The sequence below is a fragment of the Aotus nancymaae genome, unplaced genomic scaffold (genome assembly GCF_030222135.1).
Source record: "Aotus nancymaae isolate 86718 unplaced genomic scaffold, 86718_ANA_hifiasm-v0.15.2.pri h1tg000053l, whole genome shotgun sequence".
Taxonomy (NCBI): Eukaryota; Metazoa; Chordata; class Mammalia; order Primates; family Aotidae; genus Aotus; species Aotus nancymaae.
Window position 1 is genome coordinate 21,439,136 of NW_026988467.1, and position 17,307 is coordinate 21,456,442.

Genomic DNA, 17,307 nt, shown 5'->3' on the forward strand with positions numbered 1-17,307 from the left:
ACAGTGGCTCACACGTGTAATCCCAGGACTTTGGGAGGCTGAGGCAAGTGGGTCACTTGAGGTCAGGAGTTCGAGACCAGCCTGGCCAACATGGTGAAACCTCATGGTTGAAAAATACAAAAATCAGGCCTGGCACAGTGGCTCATGCCTGTAATCCCAGCACTTTGGGAGGCCGAGGCAGGTGGATCACCTGAGGTCAGGAGTTTGAGACCAGCCTGACCGACATGGTCTTGCTCTGTTACCCAGGCTGGAATGCAGTGGTATAATCATGGCTTGCTGCATTTTTGAACTCCTGGGCTCCAGTGATTTCCTACCTCAGCCTCCTGAATAACCAGGACCACAGGAGTGTGCCACCACACTGGCTAACTTTCTAATTTTTTGGTAGAGATGGGGTTTTGCTTGGTTGCCCAGGCTGATCTCAAACCCCTGGCTTCAAGTGATCCTCTTGCCTTGGCCTTCCAAAGTGTTGGGATTACCAGAATGAACCATTGTGCGTGGCTTTTTTTATAAAAAATTTCAAAAATAAAATAATATTTCATCTGACTAGTAGCTCCCAATTGTCTAATGCTGTTAAAACTTTGGAAAAATTGTTCATGGTGTTGTTTCTTATTTGACTTGACATTAGTGGTTAATAAAAAAGGGACTTTTCCCAGGTCTGTATTGAAGAATATGCATCCTTTTATTTATGTGTGCATGAAGGAAAGTGCTTATTACGAGTATGAGATGTGTAACAAGCTTCTGATACACTTGAAACAAAAGTCAACTTACTTTGCTAGAAAATTATAGAAAAAAGAGGCAGTCAGTCACCTGTGAAAGGAAGGGGGCATTTGTATCCTGACCAGGTCTTCATGAACTGTTCTGTATCCTGAGATTCCTTTGCCCATGTTCGAGGACTGGCTCTGCAGACCATTGTAGGAGATTATGTATGGTGACTGATGTGTAGCCAGTCCTCATTCATCTTTAGCCTGCTTTTAGTTTAATGTGTTTCTAAGTTCCTACATGTAACATCTTTTTTTGAGATGGAGTCTTGCTCTGTCATCCAGGCTAGAGTGCAGTGGCGCAATCTGAGCTCACTGCAACCTTCGCCTGCCCGGTTCAAGTGATTGCCCTGCCTCAGCCTCCTGAGTAGCTGGGATTGCAGGTGCACTCCACCACGCACGCCTGGCTAACTTTTTTTATTTTAGTAGAGACAGGGTTTCACTGTGTTAGACAGGATGGTCACGATCTCCTGACCTCATGATCTGCCTGCCTCGGCCTCCCAAAGTGCCGGGGTTACAGGCTTGAGCCACCGCGCCTGGCCCTGTAACATCTTTATTATGTCTTCTCTACCAACTTAATGATTTTAACACTGCTTTGACAGGCAGCTTGGGAAATTTTAGTTAATTTTACAGATTAAATGGATGAAGATAAAGACCTTGAGTCAGAGTCAGACTAGTTCTTTTTTTTTTTTGAGACAGAGTTTTTCTCCTGTCGCCCAGGCTAGAGTACAATGGCGTAATCTTGGCTCACTGCAACCTCTGCCTCCCAGGTTCAAGTGATTCTTCTGCCTCAACCTCCCAAGTAGCTGGGACTACAGTCCTGAGCTACCACATCTGACCAATTTTGCATTTCTAGCAGAGACAGGTTTTTTCCATGTTGGTCAGGCTGGTCTTGAACTCCCAACCTCAGGTGATCCACCCACCTCCACCTCCCAAATTGTTGGGACCACAGGCGTGAGCCACTGTGCCTGGCCCAGACTGGTTCTTCGTCTACCAAAGTACTGTTTTTTTTCCCCAGTAAGTCTCAAATTTGCATTATGAAGCTAATTGGAAAGGTGTAATGTATTAACATTTTTTTGTCTGTAGTAAATTCACTTGTGTTATCAGTGTTCCATGCTATTAATAGTCAGTGTCTTCAAAAAGGCAACTTTGAGCACCAGTTTGTTATATAGTAGGATGATTTAGTGATGTAAATTGATTTATATTCTGAGAATTAAATATCATCCTAACCAATGTTTCTTAATGTATCCAGCAGGTAGGTGCTTCAATTTGGAATCTCCTTGAGTGCCTATAACAAAATAAGAATTCCTGGGCCCAAACCCAGGAGTTCTGCTGAATCAGAATCTCTAGATATGAGGCCCAGGGGCCTTCATTTTAAATGTTTTCCTTAGGTTATTTGTAATCACACTAAAATTTAAGAACTAGACCTTTTTTTAGGAAGTACATTTTTGTACAAGTTGTATGTAGCATTAGGAATTAATATTATTCTGCCCTCAAATTCTGTATATTTTGTTACTGATAAGGAATGATTAGTTTTTTTTTTTTTTTTTTTTTTTCAATCAAGCTCGGTTGTAACTGTCCCATGCTGTCTGGTTAGGGTTCTAGAATCCTCTTTATAAGCCCATGTTTTTTGTTTTTGTTTTTTAAACTCCCTTTACCTCTCTATTAGAGGAATTAATGACTTTTGACTGATTTAGCATTTTGCTGAAATGCTTCTGAATTTTTTGAGAGTTACTTTAGGATAAACAGTACATTTACCAGCATCTTTGAATGACTTATTGGAGAGTTATTTCTGGCACTCTCCATCGACGTCATGGTCAACAGGCTGTGTTGATCTCTAGCAATGTCAGAATGTTCTCTTCCAGCATTCCAGTTCTCTCTCCTTCCCATCTCTCCTTTTCTTTCAGCCCATCTTTTCTTTCTAAACTTGGGGCCAATTCCATGTCTTTGCTATCATGAATAGTGCTGCAGTGAACATACGTATGCATGTGTCTTTATGGTAGAATGATTTATATTCCTTTGGGTATATACCAAGTAATAGGATTGCTGAGTCAAATGGTAGTTCTGTTTTTAGCTCTTTGAGGACTTGCCACACTGCTTTCCACAAAAGTTTAAGTAATTTACACTCTCACCAGCAGTGTATAGTGTTCCCTTTTCCCTGCAACCTTGCCTGTATCTGTTTTTTTTTTTTTTAAAAATCTTTTTAAAAATAGCCATTCTGGTGTGATATGGTATCTCATTGTGGTTTTGATTTGTATTTCTCTGATGATCAGTGATATTGAGCTTTTTTCCATATGCTTGTTGGCTGCATGTATGTCTGCTTTAGAAATTTGTCTGTTCATGTCTGTTGCTCACTTTTTAATGGGGTTATATGTGTGTGTGTGTGTGTGTGTGTGTTTCGTTTGTTTGTTTTGAGACAGAGTCTCTCTGTTGCCAGGCTGGAGTGCAGTGACACAATCTTGGCTCAATGCAACCTCTGCCTCCGTGGTTCAAGCAATTCTCCTGCCTCAGCCTCCCGAGTAGCTGGGATTACAGGTGTGTGCCACCATGCCCAGCTAATTTTTGTATTTTTAGTAGAGACAGGGTTTCCCCCTTTTGGCCAGGATGGTCTCAATCTCTTGACTTCGTGATCTGCCTGTCTTGGCCTCGCAAAGTGCTGGGATTACAGGTGTGAGCCACTGTGCCCTGGTGGTTATTTGTTTTATACTTGTAATTTTAAGTTCCTTATAGATGCTGGATATTAGACCTTTGTCAGATGCATATTTTGTAAATATTTTCTCCCATACTTTAGGTTGTCTGTTTACTCTATTGATAGTTTCCTCTGCTGTGCAAAAACTCTTAAGTTTAATTAGATCCTATTTGTCAACTTTTACTTTGGTTGCAATTTTTTTTTTTTTTTTTTTTGAGTTGGAGTCTCACTCTGTCACTCAGGCCAGAGTGCAGTGGCTCGATCTTGGCTCACTGCAATCTCCGCCTCCTGGGTTCAAGTGATTCTTCTGCCTCAGCCTCCTGAGTAGCTGGGACTCCAGGTACGTGCCACCATGCCTGGATAATTTTTGTATTTTTAACAGAGACAGGGTTTTATTGGCCAGGCTGGTCTCAAACTCCTGACCTCATGATCCACCTGCCTCAGCCTCCCAAAGTTTTGGGATTATAGGCATGAGCCACCATGCCCAGTCACTTTGGTTCCAATTGTTTTTGTCATCTTCATCATGAAATCTTTGCCAGTTCCTATGTCTGGAATGGTACTGACTAGGTTGTTTTCCAGGGTTTTTATAGTTTTGGGTTTTACATTTAAGTCTTTAATCCATCTTGAGTTGACTTTTGTGTATGGTGTAAGGAAGTTTTAATCTTCTGCATATGGCTAGCCAGTTATCCCAACACTCTTTATTGAATATGGAGTCTTTTCCCCATTGCTTGTTTTTATCAGCTTTGTTGAAGATCAGATGGTTGTAGGTGTGTGGCCTTATTTCTGGGGTCTGCTTAAGGGTGGAGGGTGGGAGGAGGGAGAGGATCAGAAAAAATAACTATTGGGTACTAGACTTAGTACCTGGGTGATGAAATAATCTGTACAACAAACCCCTGTGGCATGAGTTTACCTATATAACAAACTTACACATAATACCCCTGAACCTAAACTAAAAGTTTAAAATAAGCAACAACAACCTTGGTGCACACATGATGGGACTAAAAAAGATTTGTACCACTCTGAGTTTTAGGAAAATCTACCTTATCATTGAGCTTTGGGAAGCCAACTCTGCCATTCATTAAGTAGGATTAGGAATAGGTTATTATAAAGATATCTTTTGTTATTTTTTTGCTTCCTAAAGGAATTTGTAAATAGGATATGGGCGGGATGTGGTGGTGCATGCCTGTAGTCTCAGCTACTGGGGAGGCTAAGGAGGGAGGGTTTCTTAAGTCCAGAAATTTGAAACTGCAATATGCTGTGATTGTGCCTGTGAGTAACCACTGCATACCAGCCTGGGCAACATAGTAAGATCCTATCTCTAATTGAAAAAAATAAACAAAACAGGATATGGGATGTTTATAATAAATATTTTTTGGAGACAGGCACACCTATAAGTTTCCCTTTTTACTTTGCCTTATAAAGAATCCTGTCTGATAGAATGAAAAATGATTTTTGCATTTCATAAATCCATAACAGACTTTGCCTTTGCCCTGAGGCAAGGATATATGTACAACCTAGGAATTACTGTTCTGTCCAACATAGCAGCCATTAGTCACATGTGGCTATTTAAATTATAAAAACGTATTGTTTATGTTTTAAATGATGAATTATACTCATGTGCTGCATAGGCCAGTGGTCTCAGAAGATTTTAATTTGTATTTCTATTCTACCTTTTCTATGTTTAGATGTGTCTAGATGTACAGATAACTTACCATTATGTTCCACCTGCCTGCAGTATTCAGTACAGTAACATGCTGCACAGGTTTGTAGTCTAGGAGCAGTAGGCTGTATATACCATGTAGACTAGGTGTGTAGGGCAGGCTATATCATCTAGGTTTGTGAAAGCATACCCTGTGATGCTTGTACAATGCCAGAATCCCCTAACAGCATATTTCTCAAAATGTGTTCCTATCAGTAAGTGATGCATGACTGTAATTTACAATTAATAAAAGAAAAATCAGTTCACTTGAACTAGCCCCATTTTAAGTACTCCTTAGCCAAATGTTGCTAGTGGCTACCATATGGGACATTGGCAATATGGATCATCTCCATCACTGCAGAAAGTTCTCTTGGGCAGTGCTATACTAGACTGAACTTTTTTTTTTTTTTTGAGACGGAGTCTTGCTCTCTTGCCCAGGCTAGAGTGCAGTGGCATGATCTTGGCTTGCAGCAACCTCTACCTCACAGATTCAAGCAATTATCTTGCCTCAGCCTTCCAAGTAGCTGAGACTACAGGCGCCCGCCACCACACCCGGCTAAATTTCGTATTTTTAGTACAGACGGGGTTTCACCATATTGGCCAGGCTGGTCTCGAACTCCTTGTGATCCACCCACCTTGGCCTCCCAAAGTGCTGGGATTACAGGTGTGAGCCACTGCGCCCAGCCCTAGACTGGTCATTTTTAAGAAAAGAAACAGGCTAGCGTTAGCTGGGTGCAATGGCTCATGCCTGTAATCCCAGCACTTTGGGAGGCTGAGAATGGCAGATCACTTGAGCCCAGGAGTTCAAGACCAACCTGGATAACATGGTGAAACCCTGTCTCTACTCAAAATATTAAAAATTAGCCAGGGTGGTGGTGCGTGCCAGTGGCCCTAGCTGCTTGGGAGGCTAAGATGGAAGGATTGCTAGAGTCTCGGAGGAGGAGGTTGCAGTGAGCCGAGATCACACCACTGTACTCCAGCCTGGGTGACAGAAGGACACTCTGTCTCAAAAAAAAAAAAAAAAAAATGGCTAATGGAAGAGCAAAATAGTAAAGACCTAAATTTCTTAAAATTCAGCAAAAGATATGTTGAGTATCATCACTTTGACCTTGTTTTTTAATGTTTAATTCTGTTTTCCAGGCTGGCAGTGATGGTGAAAGCATAGGAAATTGCCCCTTTTCCCAGAGGCTCTTCATGATTCTTTGGCTCAAAGGAGTTGTATTTAGTGTCACAACTGTTGATCTGAAAAGGTAAGACACGGTCGCAATTTGCAATCAACTTAAGCTGAACTGTCTTTTCAGTTTGATCCTATTTTAACTTTGATGGTATGTATTCTCTAAAGAGAATATATTAAATTTCTGCTAGTTTATGGACAAACTTAACTTGTATATACAAGTCACACTGTCAGTATACTGCATGTGGCTACTCAGTCTTTTTTAGGAACTTTTGTATGTTTACCTTAAATTTATGAGCAGCACCAGGAGCTAAGTTTTAGTGTGGATGCAGTGAAATCCTTGACTTTTCCAGTTTGAACATGGAGTCGTGAAGAACTTTCTAAGCAGAATCTTGGCCCCGAATGTGTTAAACATATGACCTATATAATCTGGATCTTTAAAGACAAGGATTTTTAGGAGGTTGAATACCATTATTGTCAATTTCATTTAATTTACTTTTTAGGGAATAACAGTAATTTTCTATAGCATGATTTTAATCGTATTTGTTTACATCTATTGTAAAATAAGAGCAATTATCTGTGGACCCTGACTGTTCTTAAGTGAAGAGTTGTTTGCAGCTTTCTCTCCTGGATGACTTTATGGCTTATTTTCCATAGTGGAGAGGGCTGAGAAGAGCCCTGATGAGTAGAAAGCTGTTTTTTTTTTTTTTTTTTTTTTTTCTGCCTCAGGTTTATTTGTACAAATAGCACAGGAGGACCCCAGCCCCATGCAGATGGCAGCCCCGGGGGATCGCACCAGTCCTTCTATCCTCACGTTGGCAGACAGAGATATCTACTCTGAAGCCTTTGTAGGGGCCTGGGCACCTTTGGGAGCCTGAGCTGGAACTGAAGCTGGAGCTGCAGCCTGGGCCTTGGTTTGATCCTTGGCCTTGGCCTTGACCTTTGGCCCGCAGAGCCTGAGCCCCTTGGCAATGCATGCTCGAGTGTGCTTCCCAAGCTTGGGGTGGGCAATGTAGGCAGGTCGATCGAGCTTGCGGCTGACACCCTTTGGGATCTTAGGCTCAACCTCCTTGGGCTTTACGAGGGCCTTGACGGCCTTGGTACGTGCACTCATGGCCTTGGCATTGTTGGCCTGCATCTTCTTTAGGCCCTTCTTGTTGTGCTTCTTGGCAAAGTGCATGTTCCTCAGGAACTTGGGGTCCACCCCCTTAAGAGATTCGTATCTTTGTGATCAGGGTTTCTTGATACCATTTCTGTGCCATTTTTGGGACTGGTTGTGTGTGGTGTGGTTCTTGGACTTGGCCATGTCTGCACCTAAGCCGCGGTTGCCGAAGCGCCTAGGACCGGAAGCGAAAGCCCTGTTTTATTCAGGAATGTCTATTCGCCTTTAGCAAACAGGTCTGGGGTGAAGAACATTTATACATCCCCTTCCACAAAAGATTTAAATCAAGGATTAAGAATAGTTGTATTATTGGGAAAATCTAGGGTTTGGCAGTGGATTCCCCTTAATGCAAGTGTTACATGTGATTTGTTATTATACTTATTTTTAAAGCTATTGTATTAGTTCATTCTCACATTGCTATAAAGAACTACCTGAGACTGGGTAATTCATAAAAAAAAGAGGTTCGATTGACTCATAGTTCTACAGGTTGTACAGGAAACATGGCTGGGGAGGCCTCAGTATACTTAAAATTATGGCAGGAGGCAAAAGGGAAGCAGACACATCTTACATGGCTGGAGAAGGAAGAAGAGAGAAGTAGGGAGGTGTTGCACACTTTTAAACAACCAGATCTTGTGACAACTCACTCGCTATCACAAGAACAGCAAGGGAAGTCTGCCCTTGTGATCCAGTCACTTCCCACAAGGCCCCTCTTCCAACATTGAAGATTACAATTTAATATGAGATTTGGGCAGGGACACAAATTTTAACCATATTATATATCAAGTTATGAACAATGTCCAGGAAAGAATAATGACAGCCTATCACTTGATAAAGTGGCAGAATTCATATGTGTTATCCTGCTGAGCATCACATGCTGATAGTTAAACCTGAAAGCTATAATTTCATTTCCAGTTCTATGTTAGTGTACTCAGATTACTGTCATTCCCTTAAAATATATTTTTCCTTAACTGCTAGTACATAGATTTGAAATTTTACAGACTTTAAAATGTATTGAAAATAAGCCATAAAGTCATCTAGGTACCCCTTTAGTTATGTATATAAATTCAAGATTACACACATAATCGAGTTAAAACTGCAAGCTCTTGGGAAGACATTACCTCGTTCATGTTGTGCAGAGATGTTGTAAGAATGAAATAAGTCATGTAGTTACCCTTCTATTACTGTTTTTTTCATACATGCATACACAAAGGAAGTTTCCCAATATAACTCCTAAAAATAGACTGTGCCACCATGCACACACCCTTACTGTGTCCTAAAATACATGAATTTCTCCTATTCCATTTTTGGCTTGGAGCAAGTGAGTTGACTGCCATGCTTTGAAAAAGCCTTCATTGAATAGTTTAATACAGTGCTTAATTGTGATGCATACCAGTAACAGTGCCATAAACGATGGGAATCTGGGTCAGAAAAGGAAGTAAACTCATTATAGCTATTTCAGAGTTGTCTGTTTCTTTTCATTTAGACTTTTTAAAGGCATTATTCATATACATTGATTGATATTTGCAGATTTGTATATATATGTAGGTATATGTGGAAATATGTGTAAGTGTATATTTTAAGTGCATATGTTAAGTATTTCTGTGTATAAAAATTGGCACATGGGAGACAGGCATTTCAGGACCTCATAAATAGAAAATATCTAAGAAGATATATGTTTATCACTTAGAACTTTTTGTAAAATCAACAGCAGATAGCACTTAAAATTGAAGCTTATATTCTTTGGTCTTCTTTAGCAATCATAGGTCTCCAGCAAAGCTAAAAAAATGCTTCTTAGGACAATTAAAACTATATAAGTAGTACATGATAATGAGTCCCTACCATCCCTACCCCCTAGTCATCAACTTCCTCTTCAGAAAGACAATTTATTTTAGGCTTGGTCTTTATCCTTCCAAATCTTTTCTTTTTTTTCTTCTTTTATTATTATTATTTTTGAGACAGGGTCTGTCTCTGTCACCGAGGCTGGAGTGCAGTGGCATGATCATGGCTTACTGTAGCCTTGAGCTCCTGGGCTCAAGTAATCCTCCAGTCTCAGCCTCCCAAGTAGCTAGGACTATAGGCATTTACCACCACACTTGTGTAATTTTTTAAGAGACAAGGTCTCCCTGTGTTTGTTGCCTAGGCTGGTCTTGAACTCCTGGGCTCAAGCAGTCCTCTGGCCTTGGCCTCCCAAAGTGCTGGCATTACAGACGTTAGCTACTGTGCCCAGCCTCGTCCAGATCTTTTCTATGAGTTTACACACTTATAATCTTGAACAAAATTTTAAAGAGAAGGTACCTCAAGAAAGTGAACATTGGCTCAAAAAAACAAAAACAAAACCCACCAGTATATATGAAAGTTATCACAGAGAAATAAAACATATCTCTAGTACCTTTCATAATAGAGTCTTAATCTTAAAACATTAAATGTGACTCTTTTTAGAAATTTGTAGGGGAGAAAATGCCTATAGTGCTTATTTTCCTGCTTTTCCTGGTAATTGCATAATTTCTCGGTGAGAAGTACTGACTCCAGAACAAACCAGTGGAGAACAATAGAACTCCTCTGAGAGTTACTTAGCAGCTCACTGTATGATTTGAAAAAGTGGTTGTTACATGACATTTCATCCATAAGAACAAGCCCATTTCTAGTTCTGGCACTGTGTGACACGTTCTCTTTGAATCTCTGTTGGCATTAATGACTGTGCTGGTAGTATTCATGTGTCCCTTGTGAGGCTTTGAACAATCTCCCATTACTTGCCTGCCTGAGCAGCCTTAATGGTTGAGTGGGAGTCATTTCTAAACCTAATTTTCTGTTCATACTGCAATTTAAAGAACGTTTAGATTTTAAAAAGTGCCCAGGCTTCAGAAAGAATTTCAATTTTTTATATCAAGATTTGAACAAAAGCTTCAGATAATATAAGTGAAAATACTAAAATTGGGGGCATAAAGATGTTCTGGCATGTCATCAGTTGGGAAACAACCATGGCATAGTATGGAAAGTTTCAAGAGTAAGACCTGGCTGTGTATGAAGAGAGCCCTATCACTGATTTCACTGGGATCTTGTGCAAGCTGCCTCATCTTCCTTGGAGTCAGCTACCTCATATTTAAATTCAGGAAAAAGGAAGGGAAAAAACTTCACTTTTGTAATAGTTTAAAACATTACCATGGAACTATGAAACTGATAGTTCTGCATATCTTAAAAGGCAGTTAGAAACTCAGGAGAAAATCTGATTCCAAAATAGACTCTTCAGATAGTTTTATTTTCATTATCATGTCTCTGTGTTTCCACCCTTCTGAAAACAGTCTGCAGTAACTTGAGAAAGCAGTTCAATTTCCGCTATCTTCAGTAGCAGCAGCATGAATGACACATGCCAAGAGACTAAATGGAATGAGACAGGCCTGTCTTTTAGAGAAATCATCTATTTCCTGCTGCTGGCCAGACAGCAAAGTCAGACTCCATTTTTCCCCTTTGTAAAGTTGACTTGAGCTACATGAAGCACTTGTTAGAACAGTCCTAAAATTCAAGATAATTGTGTTTTATGACTGCATTCAGAATCACATGTGTACCCAGTGTGTGTGAGTGAACGTGTGTGTATGTGTGGGTGGATGGTGGGGTGTGTGTGTGTGTGTGTGTGTGTGTGTGTGTGTGTGTGTAGGTGGATAGGAGTATGTGTGGGTGGGTGGTGGGGAGGTGTGGGTGTGAGTGTGTGATTGAGAGGTAGGGGAGACATAGACACACCAAGAGGGAGTACTTTGTTGCTATGTCTTTATGTTCTTTTTCAAGACAATTTCAAAGATGATACATTCTGTTGAGGTGCTAAGAGCTGAATTAATAAAATTATTATGAATGTTTTTCTAAACCTGTTATCAGTATATACTTTACTTCTAAGCTGTTATTAAGATGTTAAAAATGATAGAATCTATATTTGGACTGGGCAAGGTGGCTCACTCCTGTGATCCCAGAACTTCGGGAGGCCAAGGCAGGCGGATCACTTGAGGTCAGGAGTTCAAGACCAGCCTGGCCAGTGTGGTGGAATCTTGTCTCTACTAAAAGTATAAAAATTAGCCAGGCATGGTGGTGAGGGCCTGTAGTTCCAGCTATTCGGGAGGCTGAGGCAGGGGAATCGCTTGAACCTGGGAGGTGGAGTTTGCAGTCAGCTGAAATCATGCCAGCCTGAACAACAGGGCAAGTCTTCATCTCAAAAAAGAATCATGGAATCTATATTTGAAATCTTTTCATGCGTGCTTTTTTTTTTTTGAAGTATTTCTCCACAGATTGACTTTAAAATTGACATTGAAAGTAGACAGATTAACAATATTTAATTCATATTAGTAAAATTCTTTTTTTTATTTTATATCAAGATGATCTTGTTGCGTGTAAAATTCTTTTAACTGGTTGAACTGGGACAAAGACAAATTCGTAGTGATCAGGAGTCTTGGTGTGTGTGTTTTGTTGAGTCCATGATTAATTCGTTCAGTTAGTGACTTGACTATCAGTCAAGCCAAAATATATCAAATCTAGTAAAGAATAAATAATAGTAGTAAAGTGTTTTGAGACAAATAATTCTGATTCTATGGTGTTAACTTTTGTGGGGTTTTTTTTGTTGTTGTTGTTAATATGTTTATATAGTGTCCAGTAGTCTCTTGATATATGTGAGTTAATTTTATGCCTTGAAAATCAGCACCTTCAAAAAGGAAACTCGATTTTGTTGTTGTTGTTGTCGTTGTTCTCTTTCTGGAGAAAAAAGGAGCTCAATTTAAAAGATAAGGCCTATATACCTAGTACTTTTTTCTTCAGTTGGCAAGTCAACTTGTTACAGATAGGTCGTCTTCAAGAGCCAGCTCCAGTGTCTTAGAGCTATGCTGCACTCATTTCATACCAAGCAACTGGAACTGGACCACCAGCCCAACTTCCTCCAGTTGTTGCAAGTGTACTAAACTACATTTTAATATAAATTAAGCCATTTAACTCTTAAAATGTTAGCTCTTATAGGAGTTCTCCTTTTCATTCCTTTCTTTCCCTTTCTGTTTTTGTTTTTATTTCTTTTCTTCACCTAGAATGACAATGGGGAACAACAGAATAATTTATTTCATCTGAAAGACTACCATGATATGTGAGGCTAAAAATAATAAACCCAAAACACTGAAGAATATTTGTGCCCTACTGTAAGGCGTGAATTCTGTGCACTTTGCCCTTGATCTCATGAAAGGGAAACATTTGAATGAGTTTTAATCAATTGTTGAGTATTTACTGAAGGCCTTTTTCAAAGTAAACCAAAAATGTTTTGAAATTTTTTGCCATTTCCTATTGCCTCAGTTGCATTTATCTCAAACTGCAGTTCTTACAGTGTTAAGTTTCTGTGAAACATCTGTAAAATGAGCCTTTGTGGGTCAAACAGAACACCTGAGGCCTGAGAATGCCAGGTGGGAACTGCAAGTTGAAGAATCTTAGATTCTGTTTGGTTGATACATAGCTTGTGAGTGAATCAGATTACCGTCTAGAACTTGTCCATTTATTTGAAGTCTGCTAATACATTTGGAGGCACTAAAGTTTCTTCTCAAATCGTTCACTTGGAATCGGGACCTGCTATGTTGTCTGTCATCTCAATGGTTAATCCTGGAAAATAGTTATATTGCTTTTTTTATTTTAGAAATATATATAGCTTTTCAACCAAAACAAGATAGACTATTCACTAATCACAAATATTAATGGAAAATGGGTAATCATATGCCCTTTTAAACTTTCCTTGGTTGTGTATATGACTCTAAATTAATCAGATTTTATTACCAATCAGTTAATTCTAGGTAACCATTTATGAACCATCAGTTCTATTAAAATTAAAACTGCCAATCTTATTTCCTGCATAGTGCTTTGTTAATGTGATACTAAAAGTAGTAATGAGTTTCATTTGCATGCTTTTAGTTGACTTTCACATGCCTTATTTGATTTAATCTTTACAGACAAAGCAGGTCTTATAAAGAGGAAATCCAGACTCAAAGAGGTTGTAATTTACTTAGTCATGTAGCTGGTAAATGGCAGAGCTTTTCCATTTGGGACGTCAAGCCAGTCCTTTTTAGTCAGCCTTGGTTCTTTTTTTTCTCTGATACGCTAGCTTTCTCCCTCCCCTAATAAATATTCTTATTTGGAAGCCAGGGGCAGTGGCGTGCTCTCTATTCCCAGCTACTCACAGCTGAGGATCTCTTGAACCCAGGAGTTTGAAGACAGCCTGGGCAACATAGCAAGAGAGAGAGAGACCCCTGTCTCTAAAAAAGATTGAATAAAAATTTAAAAAATTAAGAATCTTTTTGTTTAGATAGCTTAAAAGCTTTCATAATTAATTATAGACATAATGGGTATTATTGATTTTGTCCTACATGCCCTACTCCACCTACCCATGTGGGTTTTTTTGTTTTGTTTTGTTTTTAAAGCATCGAGACCTCCTTCTCCTTTCTCTAATCTACCCGGTTCTTTAAAAAACTACTTGTGAAAACACACTTATTACCTTACACTTAGGCATTTAATTGACTGTTTGTTAGTTATAAAAATGTTAATGGAGGCGGGCATGGTGGCTCACCCTTGTAATCCTAGCACTTTGGGAGGCCAAGGCGGGTGGATCACCTGAGGTTAGGAGTTCGAGACCAGCCTGACCAACATGGTGAAACCCCATACTAAAAATACAAAAATTAGCCAGGCATAGTAGCAGACACCTGTAATCCCAGCTACTCAGGAAGCTGAGTCAGGAGAATCACTTGAACCTGGGAGGCAGAGGTTGCAGTGAGCCAAGATTGCACCATTACACTCTAGCCTGAGTGACAGAGTGAGACTCTGCCTCAAAAAAAAAAAATGCTGAGAGAGATCCAAGATGGCTGATGATTAGCAGCTCGGGCACGTACCTCCCAGTGAAAGCGCAAAGAACGAGAGGACGCCACACTTTCAGACGAATATTAGTTGCTCACGGACCACGAGATTCCCAGTGGAGGAGCTCCACGGGTCGCCAGGGCGACTCTTATGGCCGGCGTGGCGGTTTTGCTGGTGCCTTAGCACGCCAGTTCTTGGTGCAGAGTCCGGATATTCCCGGGCAGAAAAGCACCATCAATCTTAACACCGCTGTTTTGACCGGCTCAGTGGATTGCTCAGATTTCGGCGCAGGGAATCAACAAGTTGGACGTCAGAGACCCAGTTAGAAAGTCGGTAATTATAAAGACGACAGACGGACAAATATATAATGAAGGGAAGAAACCAGCGTAAAAAGGTAGAGAATACTCAAAATCAGAATGCCTCTCCCTCTACAGGGGATTGCAATTCCTCATCAGTAACGGAACAAGGCTTAATAGATTACACGGGTGTTCCAATAACAGAAGCAGGTTTCCAAACGTGGGTGATAAGAAACTTCTGTGAATTAAAAGAACTTATTCTAACCCAATGCAAAGAAACTAAGAACCTTGAAAAAAGGTTTGACGAAATGTTAATGAGAATGGACAATTTAGAGAAGAATATAAGTGAATTGATGGAGCTGAAAAACACAACACGAGAACTTCGCGAAGCATGCACAAGTTTAAACAGTCGAATTGATCAAACAGAAGGAAGGATATCAGAAGTCGAGGACCAGCTCAGTGAAATGAAACGAGAAGACAAGAATGCAGAAAAAAGGATGAAAAGGAATGAGCAAAGTCTCCAGGAAATATGGGACTATGTGAAAAGACCTAATTTACGTTTGATAGGTGTACCTGAATGTGATGAAGAGAATGAATCCAAGTTGGAAAATACTCTTCAGGATATCATTCAGGAAAACTTTCCCAACCTGGCAAGGCAGGGTAATATTCAACTCCAGGTAATACAGAGAACACCACAAAGATATTCTTCAAGAAGACCAACCCCAAGGCACATAATTGCCAGATTTATTAGGGTTGAAATGAAGGAGAAAATACTAAGGGCAGCCAGAGAGAAAGGTCAGGTTACCCATAAAGGGAAATCTATCAGACTTACAGCAGATCTCTCAGCAGAAACCCTACAAGCCAGAAAAGAGTGGGGACCAATATTTAACATCCTTAAAGAAAAGAACTTTCAACCCAGAATTTCCTATCCAGCCAAACTAAGCTTTATGTGCGAAGGAAAAATTAAATCTTTTGCGAACAAACAAGTACTTAGAGAGTTCACCACCACCAGGCCTGCTTTACAAGAGCTTCTGAAAGAAGCACTATACATATAAAGGAACAACCAATATCAGCCTTTCCAAAAATATATCAAAAAGCAAAGAACTTTAACACAATAAAAAATTCACATCAACTAATGGGCAAAACAGCCAGCTAGCATCAAATGCTGGTATTAAACTTATATATATTTTAATTGGATAAAAAGCCAAAACCCATCGGTATGCTGCATCCGGGCCCATCTTACATGAAACAATACACAAAGACTCAGAGAGAAGGAGGAAGATTTACCAATTGAACAGAGAGTAAAAATAAACTAATAAACAAAAAGCAGGAGATGCAATTCTCACCTCTGATAAAGTAGACTTTAAAGCAACAAAGATCAAAAGAGGCGAGGAATGACATTACATAATGGCAAAAGGATCAATGCAACAAGAAGAGCTAACGATTCTATAGATCAACGAGATAGAAAATTAACAAGGATATTCAGAACTTGAACTCAGACCCGGAACAAGTAAACTTAATAAATATTTATAGTACTCTCCACTTCAAATACACAAAACATACATTACCACCTCACACCTATTCCAAAGGTGACTATATAATTGGAAGTAAATCACTCCTCAGTAATCGCATAGCATTTCATAGGTTTAAATTAAATATTGGTTGGCTGTTTGTTTGTTATCTTCTTCCCTTATTCCTTCCTGACTACATCATTAAGTATAATTATCAGTATAAAAGAGGTTTTCAATACCCATTACTAAATTGCATTCTAGTCTGGGCAAGAAAGCAATACTCCCATTCTCTCTCCCTCTTTCTTTTCCTTCTCCCTCCTCCCCATTCTCTCTCTCTCTCTTTCTCTTCCTTTTTTCTCCTTCCTATTCTCTCTCTCTCAAAAAAAAAAAAAAAAAAAAAATGCTCATGGATATGTTTATGACTTTGGAGTGAGAAAATTGTTTTCCAGGTAATCACAATTTATATATGATAAGATTAAAGAACATTCTTTTTTTTTTTTTTTTTTTTGAGAGAGAGATTCTCACTCTGTTGCCCAGGCTAGAGTGCAGTGGTAAGATCTCGGCTCACTGCAACCTCCACCTTCCAGGTTCAAGCAATTCTCCTGCCTCAGCCTCCTGAGTAGCTGGGACTACAGGTGTGCACCACCACACCCAGCTAATTTTTGTATTTTTAGTAGAGACGGGGTTTTACCATGTTGCCCAAGTTAGGCTTGAGCTCCTGACGTCAGGTGATCCACCAACCTGCCTCGGCCCCACAAAGTGCTGGGATTATAGGCGTGAGCCACCATGCCTGGCCAATATTCTTTATTTTATTCAAATTCTGTGCATTTATGGAAGGAAGGAAGAAGGAAGGCAGGCAGGCTAACTTAATAACAAGATAAACAACTCTGCGCTATAATAGGAGGGATAAATATTCTTTGAAATAATGTTATTGTATTGCTTTTAAGTAGAAGTTTTTATGTTTGCTTTTTTAATTAAAGTTTTCAAACGTGCATAAGAATAGAACAAACTTCTCCATAAACCTGATTCATTTATCAAGATTTTGCCACATTTGCTTTGTCCCTTTTTTCTTATTTTCTTTGCTGAAATGTTTTAAAGTAAATGCTAGACACCATGTCATTTCACCCCTACTTACTTCAGTGTATGTCTTCAAACAGGGTAGA

General features: G+C 39.6%; 1 protein-coding gene and 1 pseudogene across 1 annotated transcript in view; one reads left to right on the forward strand and one right to left on the reverse strand.

Moving 5' to 3' along the window:
- CLIC4 (chloride intracellular channel 4) overlaps positions 1-17,307 on the forward strand; it is a 92,238-nt gene that overhangs the window by 46,630 nt on the left and 28,301 nt on the right. The window contains exon 2 of the mRNA XM_012439929.2: positions 6,287-6,396. Coding sequence (XP_012295352.2) covers positions 6,287-6,396 — 110 coding nt within the window. The remainder of the gene's footprint in view (positions 1-6,286; positions 6,397-17,307) is intronic.
- LOC105708491 (large ribosomal subunit protein eL29-like) lies at positions 7,148-7,639 on the reverse strand (annotated as a pseudogene).